At 38.2% G+C, this 19,802-nt stretch overlaps 2 protein-coding genes across 4 annotated transcripts in view; both read right to left on the bottom strand.

Moving 5' to 3' along the window:
- Nucleotides 1-764: 764 nt before the first annotated feature.
- Nucleotides 765-5,927, bottom strand: LOC306908882 (NLR family CARD domain-containing protein 3). Its single transcript, XM_079482124.1, has 7 exons — nt 3,760-5,927; nt 2,514-2,936; nt 2,337-2,423; nt 2,174-2,257; nt 1,993-2,076; nt 1,807-1,890; nt 765-1,723 (listed from the first exon to the last, which is right to left on the bottom strand). Exons 1-7 carry the CDS (start codon nt 5,538-5,540, stop codon nt 1,630-1,632), a joined length of 2,637 nt encoding a protein of 878 aa, XP_079338250.1. The 5' UTR covers nt 5,541-5,927; the 3' UTR covers nt 765-1,629.
- A 4,521-nt stretch (nt 5,928-10,448) lies between these two features.
- myo1cb (myosin Ic, paralog b) overlaps nt 10,449-19,802 on the bottom strand; it is a 34,414-nt gene continuing 25,060 nt past the window's right edge. For all 3 annotated transcript variants that reach the window (XM_079482121.1, XM_079482123.1, XM_079482122.1), the window contains 22 exons: nt 19,319-19,398; nt 18,663-18,768; nt 18,265-18,345; nt 18,081-18,172; nt 17,816-17,910; nt 17,633-17,679; nt 17,453-17,533; nt 16,374-16,479; nt 15,656-15,773; nt 14,908-15,021; nt 14,576-14,652; nt 14,415-14,483; nt 14,248-14,332; nt 13,992-14,151; nt 13,830-13,913; nt 13,643-13,736; nt 13,500-13,555; nt 13,213-13,348; nt 13,064-13,134; nt 12,471-12,568; nt 12,232-12,331; nt 10,449-12,144 (listed from right to left, as the gene is read on the bottom strand). In XM_079482121.1, the coding sequence (XP_079338247.1) occupies nt 12,118-12,144; nt 12,232-12,331; nt 12,471-12,568; nt 13,064-13,134; nt 13,213-13,348; nt 13,500-13,555; nt 13,643-13,736; nt 13,830-13,913; nt 13,992-14,151; nt 14,248-14,332; nt 14,415-14,483; nt 14,576-14,652; nt 14,908-15,021; nt 15,656-15,773; nt 16,374-16,479; nt 17,453-17,533; nt 17,633-17,679; nt 17,816-17,910; nt 18,081-18,172; nt 18,265-18,345; nt 18,663-18,768; nt 19,319-19,398 (1,977 nt within the window). In that variant the 3' untranslated portion in view covers nt 10,449-12,117. The remainder of the gene's footprint in view (nt 12,145-12,231; nt 12,332-12,470; nt 12,569-13,063; nt 13,135-13,212; nt 13,349-13,499; nt 13,556-13,642; nt 13,737-13,829; nt 13,914-13,991; nt 14,152-14,247; nt 14,333-14,414; nt 14,484-14,575; nt 14,653-14,907; nt 15,022-15,655; nt 15,774-16,373; nt 16,480-17,452; nt 17,534-17,632; nt 17,680-17,815; nt 17,911-18,080; nt 18,173-18,264; nt 18,346-18,662; nt 18,769-19,318; nt 19,399-19,802) is intronic.

The raw sequence follows: 19,802 nt of genomic DNA, 5'->3' as shown, positions 1-19,802 counted from the left end.
AAAGGGAGTCTTCCACATTCTGGACTTCAACATCTCTGATGATATTGGCCAGACTGGGAAAGCCCCATGGCACTATTGCAAAAACACGAGACATGAGACATAAACCAAAACATACTGTAACATGTCAGGAATATAAAGCGCAAACGCATTGCCTGCCATGATTTTCATAAGAGGAAAAGATCCTTTTGTTTTTGTCAAATCTGTATCTTCGTCTACAACTGTTGGTTAACTAAAGGCCATTGAAGAATTAACTAAGCAGCAAATCTAAAATATATTTTTACTGAACAAACAAAACGCCGTGTACCAGCACATCATGTTGCTTGTTTCTCAAACCTTGTAGCCTACTCAACATTGGATTCTTGATGAGTCATAAAACACCACGTCGACATCTGCTGGTCTGAACGGGTAACTGCAAATCTGTCACACCGGGAAATGCATTGGCAGTGGCAGATATCAAATTCTCCCAAGAATGAAGGTCTTCCTCTGCACAGTAAATGTTCTTTGTTGTACTTTCCACCCTCTGTTCAGACAGTGCATGATTCATTTTTAGTTTGCTATTTTGTGCAGTAAAACAAAGGACGCTTTCACTATAAAATCTTACATTTTAAGGATTTCTACTATGGAAGTGTAATAATAGAAATAATACGAATAAATATGTAGTGGAAGTATTTCCCCTTAAGAAAGCGAGTCTGTAATAGACAAGAAGCATATGCTTGCAACAGTGGACAGGTGACATTCAAAAGATTCCATTACCAAAGCACAATGGAATATAGAGAATCCTTTATGAGTTCATTTAACATCTCTAAGTGACTGCATGGCAAGACTTGCATTATGCGTTGCAAATATGTTAAACAACAATACGCTATTTATTTTCAAATTAATTGAATTTAGCAAATATCACAGATGATTGTTTAACTATAAAATGTAACAGTTTAAGACAGACATAATACGTGTATTTGGCCTATTGTAAAATTACAAAAAGAGAAAAATACATAGGCTTAACATTGTTAAACAATTCAACATTAATCCCTTAATTTAACATACTGTGATTTTACCATGATGTGGATCACCGACACACTGTTTGAAACAGTTACATTAAGAAAACATTGACTTAGCAAAGTACGAAATCCGAAACTCTGCTTTTGTGTATTTTACACATACATTTTTACTTCTAAGAAGCAATAGCCCTCAAAAGTGGGCAATAAACTATATGTCAGAGCTTGACTATGCCACTGCTATTGGCACTATAGAAGAAGAGTGAAAGAAGACAAGGCTTAAGGAAGGATAAGGAAGCCATTTTAGGAACCTTGAAACTTGCGTGGTAAGCATCAATCAAAATGAAGTAACATATTTGCTAAACCACTGGCATTCATCTTTTACAAAATAAATGAATTCTATCCAGTCTCTTTTATAAAAAAGAAGTCTATCACAGACAGTTCTCAGTAAGCCTATTTACTGAAAAAATATACAGTAAAAAGTAAACGCACCATGAAAATAAGTAGTCCATTAGAAGGCAGTATTATGGCTCTTCAATTATTCTCTTATGTATACAGGAAAATGTTGAAGGTATCAGTTCAACAATGCAATCATCTTGAGTACCGCATATGCCGTAATATTACTGGTTCGTTGTCAGACACAAACTTTAATGTCAAGATTGGGTCTCTTTCTTGCAAATTCCTGGAGCTTCTTTACACCATCTTTGGAAAACTTGTTGTCGAACATCCTGCGATAAAAAAAGAACACATTAAGGCACCCACTGTACAGAATTGTGCGAAGAAACCTAAATACATTCATTATGGTTCATACCACAAATACTTCAATGTAGTGTTTTCATTGAGGGCTGCCATAAGAAGTTCTGCCCCTTTGTCAGTCACCAGGTTATCACGAAGTCTATAAAACACAAAATGAAGCATTTGTTAAGGCTGACTTTATATCATCTTTACATAGGTTCATATGACGGAGAAAATTAAGTTGAAAACAAGTCTTCATCACCTGATATCGCTCAGTGTTTGATTCGTCCTCAGCAGCTCTGCAAGATGACCAGCTCCAACATCTCCAATGTTATTGATGGCCATTCTAAGAAAAAGACGTTAAAATAATGAGTAAAGACAGAGCATGACATAGACACGGTTCTGTGTTCAATTAATCAGACGTAAATATTTTTTCAGGTCACCTTAGATCGACCACAGTTTGATTTTCTTTCAGTGCTTCTACAAGGATCTTCAGGCCCTCACAGCCGAGAGCAGTTTTAACCACCCTGTGATATAAAAAATGAAAGGTTCTTGCTTGTAGTATCTTTTACAATCTCACTTTTGTCGTATTTTATGACAACTTACCACAAGTTCTGAATGCAACAGTCTGGGCTCCGCAGAGCGAGGGATAAGACACCCGCCCCTTCTGGGCCGAGAGGATTCTGTCCCACGCTATACATACAAGAAAAGACAAAGTAAACATCCCAAAATCACAGTTAATTGTAACTTATTACATATACACTTCAGATATACAGTACATACCTGACTGTTGAGAATAGAGGAAGAACCGGTAGGAGTCTGCAGAGTCCATCTGCATTAAGACCCTGATCGTCCAAATTCAGTACCTGCAGGTCTGGGCTCAGCTGTAACAGGAAAGCCAGCTCGCTCCAGTCTTTGTTAACCACATCCGACTGATCTGAGGTCTGCTGTGAAAGGACTTTCATCCAGCCCTGTAGCCGTTGTGATAAACCGGGGTCTTGGGCCTCATAAAGACAGTGACATGTATTCACCTGCCTCTCCGGAGTGAGGGTGGTACTCCGGAGCTGGGTTTGTAACAGACGGAGAAGAAAAATAGGAGTCCGGTCTAGACATGGTTGACAGCGGATCAGTTGCGTTCGGGGCTCGTCAGGAAAGAATCCGTTTAGGATTGAGCGTGTCGTAGGAACTAATAAGCCACATACAAACCTGCACGAGCAGAAATAAAAAGCAAGTTATGAAATGTGATTGTAAGAAGAATTTTTATTAAAATCTAGGCCAGTAATTTTGAGAATCAGGCTGACACAACATCAGATTTTCATCAGATGGTTAGAATGAACAGAATTCATGATAATGATATTGCAATATCTATAGACCACTTTGGAAGATGTAAACACTGGCCCACAAGCACCTCTGGTTAATTTTTTTATATATATTACATGTAATTAAATCTTTGAGATATTCGTTTGACATTTTGATTCAGTTATAAATGCTATATTGGTTGTACTTTTGTTAAGTTTGTCTAGTGTTAAAAACTGAAACATGACGCTAATCTGGACCAACATTGGATCAATGTTGTTTACATTTACTTAAGTAGTCTATACGCGAATCACACTCAAAATATGAGTGTAGGGAGTAAAAGAGAGACCGTTTGTATACATTGGGACTCTTAATGCAAAATATTAAATGTGTGCTGATTTATTTATAAATGTAGTTTTGACATGATATTGATAATCCTGTTTTTTAATATCATGGTTATCGTCAGTACCAGCATATAGTGACATTCATTGTGAGAATGTAGTTACAGGCGAAATGTGTAATTCTGTGCCATTAAATATAAAACACGTCTGTTCCTCATGTCATTGGTTTTGTGAATACTGGCATGCACAAAAGCACATTTTCTTTTTTTAAATAAAACCCCAATTGTTTGCTTTTTGGGGAATCAGACTGCATTAATTTGTCCTTGCACAATAGGCTGGCATAAAAACACTTAACTTGAAATGCAAAAGTCAAATGCAGTTGTACAACGTACCTGCTGAAGAGATCCATGTGTCCAGACTGATGCCGTTCACTACAGTGAAGAGCCTTCTTAATACGTCTGCGGAAAAGATGCCGTGGTCTGCTGAGCTTACTAGCCGCTGATGCCATTTGCTTACACGCTGATGTCAGATAGGGTCCCGTGCTTGTTTTGAGGCCTGCGAATGGATCTGAACCAGAGAGTGACTGGAAAACATAATAGAGCGCGGCGAGGAACTCTTGCACACTGGTGTGGACAAAATGGAAGCCCTTTTCAAAAGTGAGGGAGGCTCTGTCTTCTTTAAATGTCTCTATGAGGAAAGCCTGTGAGAGCTTGGTGCTATCCAGATTAAAAGAGTTCAGATCGGAGCTGTTGAAGATAAACCTTCTTTCCAGCAGGCTTTTGAAGGCCATAGCTCCCAAGCTTTTAAGCACAGGCTGCGTTTCGCACAGGACGTGAGGGGCGTGCTGGAGCCTGGTGAGATGGGAGACCTCAGTACGGCCTTGCACATGGAAGAGCAAGATGGATTTGACAAAACAGCAATATATTTCAGTGACTGTGACCGGTTTTGAGCTGTTTGGTGACCTGATATCAGGAATCACAGTGTCATTATAAAGGCATGAGATGCCATCATGTAATGCAGTGGACACTATCCAACAGAACGCAGGAATGTGGCACATAAGGAGAAGGGGCTTATGCGAAGACACGGACGCCCACACCGCCGCAGCAGCTTCCATAGAACTGCAGTTCTGCTCGAAGTAGTGCTTTTGTTGAGCTACAGAGAAACCCAGCAGACCGTAGAACTGACTGACCAGCACAGGAGGTACTTTGGACACGGCATGAGGCCTGGAGGTGAGGAAAATGGACACGCCCGGTAAGAGATTGCCCTTGATTAAATTCACCACAATGGCTTGTATAGGCTGCACACGCTCCGGGTCTGAGCACTTGGGGGTGTTTTCAAAATTAAGAGAGCGACAGAATTCATCGAGTCCATCTAAGATAAGCAAAAACTGAGCCGGGTTCGAGGTCAGTAACCCGTGCAGAAGGGGTTTTAGGTGACTGTAGTGGTCTGACAGCACCTCCTCCAAACTTTGCTCTTGGGTAATGAGGTTTAACTCCCGAAAGGACAAAGAAAAGACGATCTTGGTCAAGTTGGGATCAGCGGCCCATTCACGAACCAGACGCCTCACAACCGTGGTCTTCCCGCTACCGGCGACCCCCGACAGCATGTTCACACCACTCACCGAGCTTGACATCAGATTGTTGTACACATCCCTGAATACACACATCTGATCCTGTCTACCTAAATCACGTGACCTAAAACCATCGCCCACTCCGGCTGCCTCATGCCTGTATTGAAAGGGCATGGCATAACCAGCCTGTCTCGAGAACGTGATGTCGGTCAAGCACCCGCACTCTTCCTCATCCTCATCTTGACCTCTGATGGTCAGATAATCCACCAGGCAGTTCTGTCTGGCTAGGATATCCTTATGCTTCTTAATATGTTCGGCATGACCAGGCTTTCCTAAAAATCCAGTTTCTTCCTGAACGTATGGAAGCACGTATAGAAACGCACGGCACGATTCTTCTCCTCTTCCATTTAGGACGTCAAGGAGGGCTCTTATACACTCTCTCTCACCCCCGTGAGCTGAACCTTCGACCAGACTGACGTCTTCCTCCGTGATCGCCCCGACGTTAAACAGCACGTCCAGCAGACGCGTCAGATGTTTGCTGCAGTTTTCCACCAGCTCCACGCGTCGCCGTTGAACCTCAGAGCTACATGGCCCATCAGCCATCACCGAACACACGCTGAGATCCTTCAAACCTTTCACTTTTATATAATGTGTGTATCGACGGTTCCGAATAAGGACCGAAAGTGCGAATTTATTAGATAAATCATAAATTCCCGTGGAGAGTCACGCGCACCATTCCTATACTTCCGTAGAGTTCCATTGATACGATGTAAGCGAAACTGAAACTATGATAAACTAAACTAAACTTTTACGAAAACGGTGAATGAAAACATAATTTCGACAATATTCGTAAAGTAGCAACAAATCTATTGAAAGAACACGTGTGTGTAACAGACAACCCATTTAAGCATACCTGCTGTGTAACAATTGTCGGAAGAGCTCTGTGTGTCTGTGCGATCTTCTCGAGTCACTTGACTTTGTTGGGCAATAGATGTATCCCCGCCCAGTTCTCTGAATTGTTTTCTTTATTGTAACTGGTTTCTGTTTACAGGGATGATCCCCCATAGGGTCTACTTCTCCCCATAAGTTCATAAGGTGTATGTGATACATCAAACTACAGTAACCGTACCAAATTCACCAAATGGACACTATAATGTCTCTTTGGGGCTGATGGTAATGTTTTGGGTTGTGTTGGTGGGATGTTATCTGAAAACCATGACAAATACTATTTGTATACACCAGGGGCCATTTCAGAAAGAAAGTTTAGTGACAACTCTGAGTAGGCTATATTAACTCTGAAAAGAGGGAAACCCCGGGTTTTCCATTTCAGAATGTGAGGTATGTCAAACCAGAGAAAGCGGGTAACTCAAGCCCGTTTCTAAAGAAGACGTAACTTATACTCAGAGTCAGTAGCCATAGTAACTTACTCCGGTCGAGGGCAGGTTTGCTTCGGTTAACCCAGAGTTTATTTCCATCTCCTCCCCCTTTTAATGCAAGTGGTGTAGCTCATTCATTAATACAGTCATTCATGGCATACATTTTGATCACACGGAGACCATCTCAGTGACTAATGTGTCATATTTTATTTTATAGAGGATTCAGTACATGAAGAGGCTGCATTAGTTCATAGGGATGTACTTAGATTTTAGGAGAGCAATTTGGGACCCGATTGGAATTTAGTCATTCCCCTGTGCATTTTCATTAAAACTGTACAGGTTTTCTTTACAGTGAATTAGATATATCAAAATATATCTCATCCATCATTACATCAATAACATCAGAGCATAATTTTCTATGGACGATGAAAAATGACTAACTTAAGTGTAAATAAAATGCATGAATAAAGACATTTATAAATACAGACATGCATGCAGAAATGAAGCAAGAAAGGTAAAAAACATTTAATTTTGACGTGCAGTCATACCAATTCCAAGCTGCTCAGAACAGGATTCGAACCGGCGATTAGTCAATCTATGAACGAGAGTGACGCACTACATGTGTCCTATACTCATTTAATGACTAATTTATTAGTTTATTGGTACGTTTAACTGTTTATTAATTTAAACAAGTCATTTTCAGCACATAAGTAAATCCACTAAAGTGTGCCTCGCACTAAAGTGCTTTCTGCCGCCATTTTGCTTTTTTTGGTGCTAGCTTGTCGTAGTTGTGGTGCACCTATACTTAACTCAAGGTAAGCCTTCCCAGATTTGACAGAACTAACTCAAATCAGCTGTTCTGAAACCAAAAACTCAAATCTCAAATCGCATCTCTGTGTAAATCAACTCAGAGTTCACATTTTATCTCTGTGTTGGTTGAACCTCTTTACTGAAACAGGCCCCAGGTATGTTATATACAATTATGTTCAAAATAATACCAGTCCAACATCACTAACCAGATCAGTCACTGTTTTTGGAAGAAATTATATTTCTAAATTGCAAATATTTTACTAGGAGGTGTAGTAGAGAAATTGAAAACCAACAGACCCAACAGTCATGACACGCATGCTGTTAATTCTGTGTAATTGAATCAATAATTGAAAAGGTCGTGTTCAAAATAATAACAGTGTGGATTTCAATTTGAGAGGTAAATCATACAATTATATAATATGTTTTAAAATGGCAACCAACACCAGAAAGACGTGGAAGAAAACAAAAAACTACCACTCGAATGGATCGAAGAATAGGCAAAATGGCAAAGATCCAGACAATTTTGTGGACTCATGAAAGCAATTTTGTTTGTCAGATTGTGGTCTGTAGTGCAATCGTCCTGGGCTGGAATACCTGTTCACAGGTGTCAGAATTCGGTCGACATGCAAAACAGATGTAAAACAGTTCTCAGAAACCGTGGCTATACAACTAAATATTAGTTCAGTGACTACAAGAAAAAATATTTTCATTTTATACAGTAAATATTTGACTGTAATGAAAAATGCAGAACAGCCTAACATTCCTTTTTCTTCAGTTTCTGAAGTGTAATAACAAATTTGATACTTTTTTCTTCATGTTTTGATTGAGAATAGAATGTGCAGTGTTCCCAATGCATTTGTGTACTGAAATAAAAGTCATAAGGATTTTGAGCATTACTCGCTTTTTTAAACGCACTGCTATTATTTTGAACACAACTGTGTGTGTGTATATATATATACAGTCACCTAAAAGATTATTTGGAACACCTATTCAATTTCTCATTAATGCAATTATCTAATCAACCAATCACATGGCAGTTGCTTCAATGCATTTAGGGGTGTGGTCCTGGTCAAGACAATCTCCTGAACTCCAAACTAAATGTCAGAATGGGAAAGAAAGGTGATTTAAGCAATTTTGAGCGTGGCATGGTTGTTGGTGCCAGACGGGCCGGTCTGAGTATTTCACAATCTGCTCAGTGACTGGGATTTTCACGCACAACAATTTCTAGGGTTTACAAAGAATGGTGTGAAAATGGAAAAACATCCAGTATGCGGCAGTCCTGTGGGCGAAAATGCCTTGTTGATGCTAGAGGTCAGAGGAGAATGGGCAGACTGATTCAAGCTGATAGAAGAGCAACTTTGACTGAAATATCCACTCGTTACAACCGAGGTATGCAGCAAAGTATTTGTGAAGCCACAGCTCGCACAACCTTGAGGCGGATGGGCTACAACAGCCGAAGACCCCACCGGGTACCACTCGTCTCCACTGCAAATAAGAAAAAGAGGCTACAATTTGTACGAGCTCAAATTGGACAGTTGAAGACTGGAAAAATGTTGCCTGGTCTGATGAGTCTCGATTTGTGTTGAGACATTCAGATGGTAGAGTCAGAATTTGGGGTAAACAGAATGAGAACATGGATCCATCAAAAAATTGTTACAACAGCAGACTGGTGGTGGTGGTGTAATTGTGTGGGGGATGCTTTCTTGGCACACTTTAGGCCCCTTAGTGCCAATTGGGCATTGTTTAAATGCCACGGCCTACCTGAGCATTGTTTCTGACCATGTTCATCCCTTTATGGCCATCATGTACCCATCCTCTGATGGCTACTTCCAGCAGGATAATGCACCATGTCACAAAGCTCGAATCATTTCAAATTGGTTTCTTGAACATGCCAATGAATTCACTGTACTAAAATGGCCCCCACAGTCACCAGATCTCAACCCAATAGAGCATCTTTGGGATGTGGTGGAACGGGAGCTTCATGCCCTGGATGTGCATCCCACAAATCTCCATCAACTGCAAGATGCTATTCTATCAATATGGGCCAACATTTCTAAAGAATGCTTTCAGCACCTTGTTGAATCAATGCCACGTAGAATTTTGGCAGTTCTGAAGGCGAAAGGGGGTCAAACACAGTATTAGTATGGTGTTCCTAATAATCCTTTAGGTGAGTGTATATGCATACAGGAAAAATAATAATATCATAAAAAAGTCGATTTATTTCACTAATTCCATTCAAAAAGTGAAACTTTTATATTAATTAATTACACACAGACTGATATATTTCAAATTGCATGGAAATGCAAAATTTACTTTCATCAGAGAACAGCAGTCCAGTCCTTTTTGTCTTTAGCCCAGGCAAGACGCTTCTGACGCCGTCTGTCGTTCAAGAGTGGCTTGACACAAGGAATGCGACAGCTGAAACCCATGTCTTGCATACGTGTGTGGTTCTTGAAGCACTGACTCCAGCTGCAGTCCACTCTTTGTGAATCTCCCACACATCTTTAAATGGGTTTTGTTTCACAATCCTCTCCCGGGTGAAGTTATCCCTATTGCTTGTACACTTTTTTTCTACCACATCTTTTCCTTGCCTTCGCCTCTCTATTAACGTCCTTGGACACAGAGCTCTGTGAACAGCCAGCCTCTTTTGCAATGACCTTTTGTGTCTTGCCCTCCTTGAGCAAGTGTCAACGGTCGTCTTTTGGACAACTGTCAAGTCAGCAGTCTTCCCCATGATTGTGTATCCTACAGAACTAGACTGAGAGACTATTTAAAGGCTATGCAGATGTTTTTAGTTAATTATTTGATTAATGTGTGGCACCAGGTGTCTTCAATATTTAACCTTTTTACAATATTCAAATTTTCTGAGATACTGAATTTGGGATTGTCCTTAGTTGTCAGTTATAATTATAAAAATTTAAAGAAATAAACATTTGAAATATATCAGTCTGTGTGTAATCAATGAATATAATATACAAGTTTCACTTTTTTGTATGGAATTAGTGAAATAAATCATCTTTTTGATGATATTCTAATTATATGCCTAGCATCTCTCTCTCTCTCTCTCTCTCTCTCTCTCGATATAGTAATTTTTTAAGATATTCATGTCATAATGATACCCGGCCTCTTTGTTTCAGCTAATGGGACTCGTGATCCATCTTTTCAAGATAATTTCACAAACAATACTTTTTCAGCAAGCTCTTCTATTGCTCCACAGGCATATTATTGAATTTATGAAATCCATGCTAGAAAGACCTAGTCAGCAAAAAACAAATAATATCAATATGCTTATACACAGATTCTTACGAATAACATTCAAAAGACAGAGCTTTTAATCAGCTTTAATATGCTCAGGTGCATTGTCAGTTTGCTTCCAAAGAACAGATTTGTTCCAGGTACTTACATTAAAGATACTGTATAAAACAAAATTACAACGTGTGAATTATATCTAAACGCCGTAGAAAGAGATGGGGCAAAGCAAAACATTGGAAAACATTGGGGAATTTTATAAATGTAAATCAAAAATATACATTTGTTCTAAATATCTTAAATGCAACAGCATTTAACAGATGGAATCTTACAGTGTTTCAGTTTAAAGCATAAACCTTCTGCTGTGAGACCAGGGAAGGCACATGCTCGAGTCATCTTTTTTGAACAATATTGGCATCAAGGGAACATATAATAATTGGTCTGTGAGAAGTTGAGGTGCATGAAATCCTACAGTGCAAGAAACAAATCTTACGTAAACTTACATTTGGTTTGTGTCCTGATACATGTTTATCTACATATACACAAACCTGCCAAGTATCATATATTTTTTTTAAGATAACACACAATTTCCCAATATATAAAGGCTAATCTCTTACAATATTAAATTTGCTATTTGTAAATCCTACTGCTTTGCCATAAGAATGTGGAGAAAATGGCTTTACATTGCCCAGTCTATTAGGAGACAATGCATATATTCATCATCGTGTGTGAGGAAAGACCAAGTTCAATCTTCTGTCCATTACTAGACCCCCCCCCACCCATTTCAACATGAGCTAACACTTTCCTCTTTTTCCTTTTAAACCAAATATCAAATGTAATCTACAAAAACATTAACATTTTGAGGCACATATTTGGGATTCAGCAATGAGATGTTTGTAGATCTCTATTCTCACCTGTTACATTTATATAAGTCTGCATTGGTTCGACCATATACAGCTAAATAAAAGACGAATTACTTAGATTATGTGCAAGGGGCTGGTTCAATAACATACTTTCACTGAATGCAACTGCTCACTCTTTCCATCAACATTACAATCTAGGAATCTTTTTGTACATGACACGCACCCTCAATGCACTTGGCGCACACTCTCTAAAACTCACGTTTCATTTTTACAAGCTCCTGAACAATACAAGCCATCAACAATAATAACTTATTAGACTTGTGACCGAAATGATGAAGCACAGCTAATGAGTGAAACAAGTTCAGCTTTCCTTTTTGATTGATAGGGTTATCCAAGCAGCAAGAAGTAAATAACACCTTTCCTATGAACATTTATAGAACTGAGATTTTTAAGAAGTAAGTATTGCTTGTGTTACAGAGACGCTAAGTCATAGACAAAAATCACAGGTGAACGGAAATAGAACCTAGAAGCTAATAACTAGTCATTATGAACCCTGATTTTCCTCATTATCATGTCTGAGGTCATCTTCTCCACCAACAAATCAATATTCCCCATATAAACTAGCTAGAAAGCTAGATAAGAGTGCAGGAAAAATGCACATATATTGTTATTTCTTGGCGTCAAAATAAAAAGTCATAAAAACTGTATTAATCCCCCAAAACATAAATAAATTTGCTGGATTTTCACAACCGAAAGCAGAGGCCCTTTGGTGCAGCTGGCTGTCATCTGATTGGCATAGAGAAGCTCTGCCTCTAGTCATGTGATTGATGAATTAAGGAGTATATTGGAAGGAACAGGAAGTGCTTGGTCTTGACCTCTCTATCATCTTGAGTTGAGGCGAGGTGCAGTCTGAAAAATAAGATACAGCGTATCTAAGTATGCTCAGTTTATTAGATGGACAGACTGATAGATAGAGACAGACGGCGAGATATTCACCACTGAAAGGTGTCCATTCTTAGCCTTGGCTACCAGCAGCTCTGATCCAGATGTAAAATCTATTATCCCTTCTTTTCCTTGTGCCACATCGAATTTTATACTGTTCAAAAGACAAAGGGCATGAGTCATTTATTAGTGCAGGTGTCTAATTAAAGTTTTTTTTATTACTATAGATGAACTGGTACAAAAATAAAACCTAGGTCATAAGTTTTCAAACGAAAAAGTTCTTTGTAACTTACCTTCCCTGGTTAATGTTAATGCTGTTGATCTTCTCAGAACATATAGCCACTTTGGTTAACGTCTCAATGACATGATCGGTCTGGAGCACAGCATCCCCCTGTGACACAAATATAATTCGCATCACAAAATTCACATAATTTAAAATAAATCTCATACTTTAAAAGCATTTAGTTCGGTGAAAAGAAACACTGTGTTTTACAAACAAACAAAATAAATACAATTATTTTTGACAAAATAAACAAAGAGAAAAAATAAAAGATTATCTAACAAAAATAAACAAAAAACAAACAATATAAATAATGTTTAACCATAAACTAACAAAACAGATAAAAAGTATGTAACAAAAACAAAAAACAAATAAAATAATATTTAACAAAAACAAATAAAACAAGCGAATAAAAATGAAAACAAACAAAACAAATAAAACAATGTCTAACTAAACAAGCAATTAAAAAACATCTAACAAACAAACAAATAAAATGATGTCTAACAAAATAAACAGAACAAATAAAAGAATATCTAACCAAACGAAACGAATAAAAGATTGTGCAACAATAATTAATAATTGGAGTGAATTGATCTTCACACTTACTTTCTGCTTATTCCCGTCACAGGCAACATGGAGAACAAATAATCCATCACTCAGAGAGCTTACAGAAATCCCTACAGATAAAACAGAACAAGTCAGTTATTTTTTATAAGCTCATAATTATTTGTTTCTTCATCTTTCTCCTTCCCCACCTTTCAGTGCGCTGTAATCGATTCGCTGTTTCACCTTGGCATCCTCCACAATGATGGCACTGTCACCCATTAGGAGGAGCTGTCGGTTGCGAGCTTTATATCCGTTCCTGTCATACTTAGTCACTGGAACTGCATACTGCGGGGAAGGACACACAAGCTTTAGATCACAACAGCGGAGCCATGAGTCGACTACATTCACTCAGATTAAGAAAAGCTCTTTTGTTTCAGCATCTTGAACTGAAAAAAATAAGATTTTTCAAAAACAAAATAACTCTTAAAAAACCCACCTTCATCTTCTCATTCCCCAGAGCCTGAAGCACTTTAGGGTTGAGCTCTTCTCCATCTGCACACACACAGAAAACACATCAGAATAACAATAGAAACTCGATGAGTCTATAGATTATGGCTAAAAATGTAGCTGCAAACTCACTGAGCCTTGTGCCAACAAAAAGTTTGGAGACACTTTGCGGGTAGTTGTCCTTCTTGTCCTTAAAGATTTCACTTGCAACCATCTTCTGCTCTAACTGCAATAGCAGATAACAACACTTAACTTCCAGAGACCCAAACGTGAATCGGTAAAATTCCCTGGCATTCAATGTTTAAGTAAAATGTGACACCTGGTGTTTCCATTCTGAGTTGATGTTCTTACAGTACTTCCACACCATGTTCTGCATGGACAGTTTGCGAAGTTGCTCTGAAGCCTATGAATGAAAGGCATATCTCAGTTCAGGTCTTAAGAAACGCACGATAATTCGGCTGATTCGTGAATCATGTTCTACCTCGATTAGGGCAGGAGGGGGTGTTGGCCAGCTCTTATCCAGAACGGTTTTAGGCAGGTTTCTGTGCAGATTCATAAGGAATGAGTAACGAACGTAGTCCAGGAAGAACTCGTTCTCTGGGCAGCGTGGTTGGTGGCGATAGATGAAGCCTTTGATGAACCTACAATTATGTCGACAGAACCAAAAACCTACCATGTTATAGAATCATACACACGTAAGTTTTGCTTGATTTCTTCGTCACATCATGCACACAGACCTGCGGATGGTGTTGGCAGCATCTCTTCTGCGCTTTGCTTCCCTGCGGGCAAGAATGCCTCTCCACCAGGCTTGGATCTTGATAGCTGTGGACAAAGTGCAAAAAGAGTTAGTTATGTAATGAAGCTATTTTTTTATAAAGTAAAACGTGTACAAATGAATACAAACCAGATTGTCGCATTTTTTGGTATTTGTTTTTTTGAGTGTAGGTCTTCCAGGATGCTTGAAGTTTGGTTGCTGGAAACCATTCATTGAACATTAACACATGACACATGTATTTCTTTCACAATATCTTCATAAAAATATTTCAATATTCTTTAAACGCATACCAAGGCTGTGTTTTCTGACTTCTAGTGCATCTTCGGTTGCAAACAAGGTTTTGGGGAAACGGATGAAGATTTTGGTCCTATAAAAGAAAAAATATTATTGGGTTGCACTTTATTTTACAGTGTGTGTCCCCAGTGTGTAGAAAATACTGGGTAATTTTAAAGTAACTACATAGGATAAGGTTAGGTTTAAGGATAGGTTCAAGTTTAGTACATAGTTATTAACCAGTTATAATATTTACTATAATAAGTACAGGCATAGAAATAACTTTTTTTATTCCCTGATATTTCCAGGTTATCCATGACAGTGGTAACCCTAATTTTAAATCACCAACCTGCCAAGTTTGTACTCCTCAGGCTTATAGCCAAGGTGCTTAACAAGAGTGGCTACTCCGTCAACCAGACGGCCCTCCCAGTTTGGCCAGGTGTCAGGACACAGAGATTTATATCTGAAAAATACCAGCAAACACACAACACTTAACCATACTGTAATATTATTATTTTTACTGTTATTCACACACTGCTTGTTCTCTTTGACCTCTTTTAACTATGATCACTCACAGGAAGTGCCGGATTTTCAAAAGAAGAAGAGAAAGTATGAAATAGGCCAGTTTGCAAACATAAGCAAAATATTAGTGAGAAACCTATTGGAAAAAGAGTTCAGACTGTCAAAGCTATTCAACCTATAGCCAACTTTAAATTACTAGTTGAAGTGACAATTCACCCTAAAATGATGTCATCATTTATACTCCTGTTCATTCAAAACTTGTATATGACACTTTCCTCTATGGAACACAAAACAAGATATTTTAAGTGGTTTTCTGTGACATGAGGGTGAGTAAGCAATGAAAGATTTAAACTTTTGGGTGATCTCTCCCAAAAAACTGTGAAAAATATATTGCTAGTTACCAGCAACTCTCTGTAATGCTGATGATTGTGATTGGTCAACCAGCATGACCACACTGGCCAAGCTGCTTAACTATAACAGCAACAACCAACTCAACCAGGGTGTGCCAATAATAGACCATGTAGGGATGTAAAAACAGATAAATGTACATTTGAGCTGTTCCAAATAGGCGTTACCTCTGCAGGAAGGTCTCGTAGCGACGGCGGTATGCAAAGCCGGCTCTCCTAACTCGAAGGTTCTCCATCAGACCAAGATATTTCACTTGATGCCTGATGAGGACTTCATCAAAACGCCCTGAGAGACAACGAGAGATATTTTCCCATTAAACTTATTTTTCTGTAATGGAGATTTGTAAAAAAATAAAAGTAATTGCGAACACACAATATATTTCAGTGAAAAATTATTAACAAAGAAAAGAAAAAAAAACATTATAGGAGAAAAACAAATGACATAATCTGATGACATAATAGTTATTCAGTGTGAGGGATAAATCACTGTTCTGTGAATACAAACACCACAGTTTGAGAAGCACAAACAGATTCAAGATTATTATATATTTCATATTTATAACATTATAAAAATATTACATTTGTAATTTCTCAATCGTATACTTCACTATACTTTTTAGTCTTTCTTTATATTTATTTTTTTACACTTCTGATGATGATGAAAAAAATTCTAAACATGTTCCACAGTAAAACCATGTTTTTAAAAGTACCTTGGACTACCAAATAAATAATAAATACAGTTCATTAATGTAATAATCATTTTTCACCCTGTTGTCCAACATTATCACCTCCTTATACCATCACTGTAATGCAGATAGTTCTTATTTAACAATCATTCAGAACACAACAAAACAAAACACCAAAATACAGAAACCTTTTCACAAACCTGCTTGCTTGGCATCATTGGGTTTGATGCAGCGCACATATGACGGGTCCTTAGACATCAGGATTTCCATCAACTTCGCCAGACTGGTCTTGAACTGCGTTGCCGCCTGGTTGCAGCGAGCCAGCGGAGTGAGGGAACGAGAGAAGAGACGAAGAGTGAAAAATGAGTGAGAACACAAGTCCCAGTGTGCAACTCCAACCAGGCAGTGACAATGTGGAAGAGGCCAGTGGTCAACAATGCAAGCAAACAACTCCACAACAGCAGCCCACCCACACTCAGCCAATGAGGAGCCGAAGAGTGGGCATCGGGGGGGATGCTGGATTTACGTAGTCATAAGCGGGTACCACAGCACAGGGCATTCCTTACAGTGTGGGTGACAAGCAGAGATTCTCAGTCTCATGGATAGAGGCCAAGTTTATGAGCTTTGTGTTTAAATACAGTACTAGTAGAAATACAGAATAGAGATGGTGTATTTACAAAAACATTTTTTAAAAATGATTCAAAACCATTTCAATAACTTGACCGCATCTACAGTAATGTTCATAAGGCCACTTAACTGAAATCTTTCTCATTGATCTGAAGGCATATGCTTTACTTTTTTAATAATTCATTTTATAGACAAACGATATAATTGTGCCAACATATACATGCATTGCTTTTGTTATAAAACTCTTTTATTACAAAACTTATTATAAAAAATTATTTGGTGTAAGAAACTGTAGCAAATAAGAGCCCAAAATAGATGTGAGCTCCATCAATGGCGTCGTAAAATACATTAATAAAAATAATGAACTTCATTATAAAGTTATATGTGGAAAATATAAAGTGAATATTAATAAATAATGAGTAATTTATCCTAAACTTTTGATCCATAGTGTATTCTATATAGCAGAAAGTCTATAAACAAAAATTAATCTATTTAAAAATGAAAATGAATCGAAATTCCAGAGGCTTGCACAAGAGATTCTCATAATCTGATACAAAACTGCACAAGAGAAGAAGAATAGATTAAAGTGTGATAGGATAAATGGATAGCCAGTTTACAAAAGCTAATTTAGATATACAACACATTTAATTACCGTTTCTGGTCGTTTCCTGTCTGTAAGCTCTTCTCGGTTGAAGCAATGAGTGAGTATTTTGTTTTCAGACATACACATAACCTAGACAAACAAAAGTAGTTATAAACATAAACTTTTACAATTATAATAAAGTGTTGGGGTTGTTTTTATGCAAGGTATTTTCTGGGCCTCCACTCTCACCTCCTTCATGTTTCTAAAAAGGAGATCATTGTTCTTGTCCAGGAACCCTAGAAATTGGAAAATAAACAATGATGTGAGTCAACACTTAGCCTGGGAAAACATGTGGGCATTAGAACTCGCTCTTGTTCGATGACCGGCTTTCTCCGGTTCTTCGTTTTTCCCGCCCTTTATCCAAAAACTCACCGTTCACATTGTAGTTGACTTCTCCTGCGTAGTGATTCAGTCTGAACTCCTCACGACCCATCACCTTCCGTGTTTTTCCATCAGCCAGCTTATGACTGTATAATGCATATATGTATGTAGGTGAAATAATATCACACCAAACTAATTTCAGAATATGATTTAAGTGTTATAGTTCAACCCAGTCACAACTGCGTCTGCTCAATGACTAAATGCAAATGTCACAAATTATTTTCATAAGCGCGAAAGGGAAGGTAGGGTCACTGACGTGAGGAAATGGGGGTGGCCGCCGACAGTGTTCTCCAGCTTTTCCAGGAACGTGATGTCACTCGCATCTCCAGGCCTGAGACACTCTTCATCCTGCAGAAAGACAGATGAGTAGTTTAAAGTGTAAGCAGGTTAAACTGCACTGGACTGTGCTGTTGCGGATAGGAGATGTCAGAGATTCTCACCAAGATTGAAATGATTCCTTTGAACTTCTCCTCCACAAGATCACAAATGATCTTGTTGTTAAAATATTGCACAGGCTCCCACTGAAATAGAAAAAATATGCGTCTCAAACAAGTGGAAAATATTCAAGATTTGTGGTGTTATTTTTCCTATAAAATTCAAGGAATTCAAAATCAAGAGCATTCCAAGCCCACACGCGAGTGCATCATAATATTTTAATGACACATTTCAGAGGGTAGCATTATCATATTAACAGCACAAAAATCCCACATTTGCCAATAATGTCTCCTTTCAGCTTTGGGTAAGACCCCACTCCATCATGAGTCACATAAACCCAACTGTGTGTGTGTGTGTGTGTGTGTGTGTGTGTGTGTGTCTATACATGTGGGAGGGGTCTTACCGTGATTCCCTCAGCTTCATATTCATCTTGCTCTGACTTCAGAGTCAGTTCAATGAAGAGCTGCTGTAACTTCTCATTACAATAGTTGATACAAAACTGCTCGAAACTATACAGAGTGACAGACAACAGCCATGAGAAAAGAGATAAACAGAGAAACAGTCAATCAAACGGATAAGACAGACAGAGAAACATAAAAAGAGAGAAAAACTTCTTTCTTTTACAGTACTGTCAGTAATACTTCCCGTTTTTAAATGTAATATTCCATTCAATGTTTAAGGAATAGTTCACCCCAAAATGAAAACGCTGTCAATATTGAATTACTCTATTGTCATTTCAAACCTGTTTGACTATCTTTCTTCTGTAGAACAAAAAAAAATATTTTGAAGAATGGTGGTCACAGACCAGCACTGGCACCCATTCACTTCAGATGTATGGACCCAAAACCAATGCAAGTGAATGGGGTTAACAACATTCTTCAAAATATCTTCTCATGAAAGTCATTCAGTCAAATCAAAATCATGTTCTTTTATTGTGCATTCCAATTAATATCATATTAATATCATCTTTTTGAACCAAACTCTTCATATATAATCTACCTCATTTTATCCTTATACAAACTGAAACGCATTCAAAATATGAAATAAAATCAACTCTACCTGTTGTTCTGAAAGACCTCAAAACCATATATGTCCAACAGACCAATGACAGAGGCATTTTTACTGTTAAAAGTCTCATCCTGTGACATAAAAACCACAAAAATGTTCAATAACAGCTGTGGCAGGCAGAGTAGACTAAACATACGCAGACTGTAACATCATACAGACAGAAGGCGTTCCAAAAACAGCTTTCAGAAACTAAAGCAGTCAGACTATGTGTCACCTTCACACCACGAGGGGGCGCCAGATATTTACATGTTACCCGGCTGAAAAAACATCACAGACATTCTGATGGATTTATGATTACAACAGGAATTGTATTGGTCACAATGGAAACTTGAATGGTCTTGTTTTGGGTTTAATTGGAGGGATGTTATCTGCCGGATGGGAACCAATAGAGCACCAATACATCCTACCGGAATAAGGCCCAAAACACACTTCATAATGAAATTAAATGGCTGACGTGTTATAATTGGGTTTGTAA

Source organism: Barbatula barbatula (genome assembly GCF_947034865.1).
Source record: "Barbatula barbatula genome assembly, chromosome: 19".
Taxonomy (NCBI): Eukaryota; Metazoa; Chordata; class Actinopteri; order Cypriniformes; family Nemacheilidae; genus Barbatula; species Barbatula barbatula.
Note: the sequence above shows the minus strand (reverse complement) of the source record. Positions and strands in the feature narration are given on the sequence as shown.